Source organism: Lottia gigantea (assembly GCF_000327385.1).
Source record: "Lottia gigantea unplaced genomic scaffold LOTGIsca_2298, whole genome shotgun sequence".
Taxonomy (NCBI): domain Eukaryota; kingdom Metazoa; phylum Mollusca; class Gastropoda; family Lottiidae; genus Lottia; species Lottia gigantea.
Genome location: NW_008708643.1, coordinates 7,146 through 8,417, shown reverse-complemented (window position 1 = coordinate 8,417; position 1,272 = coordinate 7,146). Strand labels below are relative to the sequence as shown.

Sequence of the window (1,272 nt, the reverse complement as noted above, 5' to 3'; positions counted from 1 at the left end):
TCTTGTATTTATTGTCAGTTTCCATGTTCACTTCTACATTATAAATCAAATTTACAAATCTAAATGAATCTATTTTGTAGGTCAAGGTACCATTTATAGGACGTTTAAATCTACAAGATACTCAGTTGATAGTAGTTGGTGATACAACATCTCTAGATACCAGCGCCGTTATTCTACAGGTTAGAATCTTTATCTATCTTATCTTATCTATATATTTCAGTTAACCTCAGTTATAATGTATAAACCTCAAGCTAGTGATAAAGTATTAACATGTGATATTTCTATATATTTCAGTTAACCTCAGTTATAATGTATAAACCTCAAGCTAGTGATAAAGTATTAACTTGTGATATTTCTATATATTTCAGTTAACCTCAGTTATAATGTATAAACCTCAAGCTAGTGATAAAGTATTAACATGTGATATTTCTATATATTTCAGTTAACCTCAGTTATAATGTATAAACCTCAAGCTAGTGATAAAGTATTAACTTGTGATATTTCTATATATTTCAGTTAACCTCAGTTATAATGTATAAACCTCAAGCTAGTGATAAAGTATTAACATGTGATATTTCTATATATTTCAGTTAACCTCAGTTATAATGTATAAACCTCAAGCTAGTGATAAAGTATTAACTTGTGATATTTCTATATATTTCAGTTAACCTCAGTTATAATGTATAAACCTCAAGCTAGTGATAAAGTATTAACTTGTGATATTTCTATATATTTCAGTTAACCTCAGTTATAATGTATAAACCTCAAGCTAGTGATAAAGCATTAACTTGTGATATTTCTATATATTTCAGTTAACCTCAGTTATAATGTATAAACCTCAAGCTAGTGATAAAGTATTAACATGTGATATTTCTATATATTTCAGTTAACCTCAGTTATAATGTATAAACCTCAAGCTAGTGATAAAGTATTAACTTGTGATATTTCTATATATTTCAGTTAACCTCAGTTATAATGTATAAACCTCAAGCTAGTGATAAAGTATTAACATGTGATATTTCTATATATTTCAGTTAACCTCAGTTATAATGTATAAACCTCAAGCTAGTGATAAAGTATTAACATGTGATATTTCTATATATTTCAGTTAACCTCAGTTATAATGTATAAACCTCAAGCTAGTGATAAAGTATTAACATGTGATATTTCTACCGTCGAGGTGTTTTCCTGCTGTTTGATGGCGCAGGATGAAACGGCTCAGTCTATCGTCGACCCACTGGCGATATCAGTTGACCTGAACGCAAACCCTCT

At 28.8% G+C, this 1,272-nt stretch overlaps 1 protein-coding gene across 1 annotated transcript in view; it reads left to right on the top strand.

The window, feature by feature from the left end:
- LOTGIDRAFT_176632 (hypothetical protein) overlaps positions 1-1,112 on the top strand; it is a gene marked incomplete at both ends in the record, with an annotated part of 36,088 nt that extends 34,976 nt beyond the window's left edge. The window contains 12 exons of the mRNA XM_009054867.1: positions 81-179; positions 221-262; positions 295-336; positions 369-410; positions 443-484; positions 517-558; positions 591-632; positions 665-706; positions 813-854; positions 887-928; positions 961-1,002; positions 1,035-1,112. Coding sequence (XP_009053115.1) covers positions 81-179; positions 221-262; positions 295-336; positions 369-410; positions 443-484; positions 517-558; positions 591-632; positions 665-706; positions 813-854; positions 887-928; positions 961-1,002; positions 1,035-1,112 — 597 coding nt within the window. The remainder of the gene's footprint in view (positions 1-80; positions 180-220; positions 263-294; positions 337-368; positions 411-442; positions 485-516; positions 559-590; positions 633-664; positions 707-812; positions 855-886; positions 929-960; positions 1,003-1,034) is intronic.
- Between the last annotated feature and the right edge of the window lie 160 nt (positions 1,113-1,272).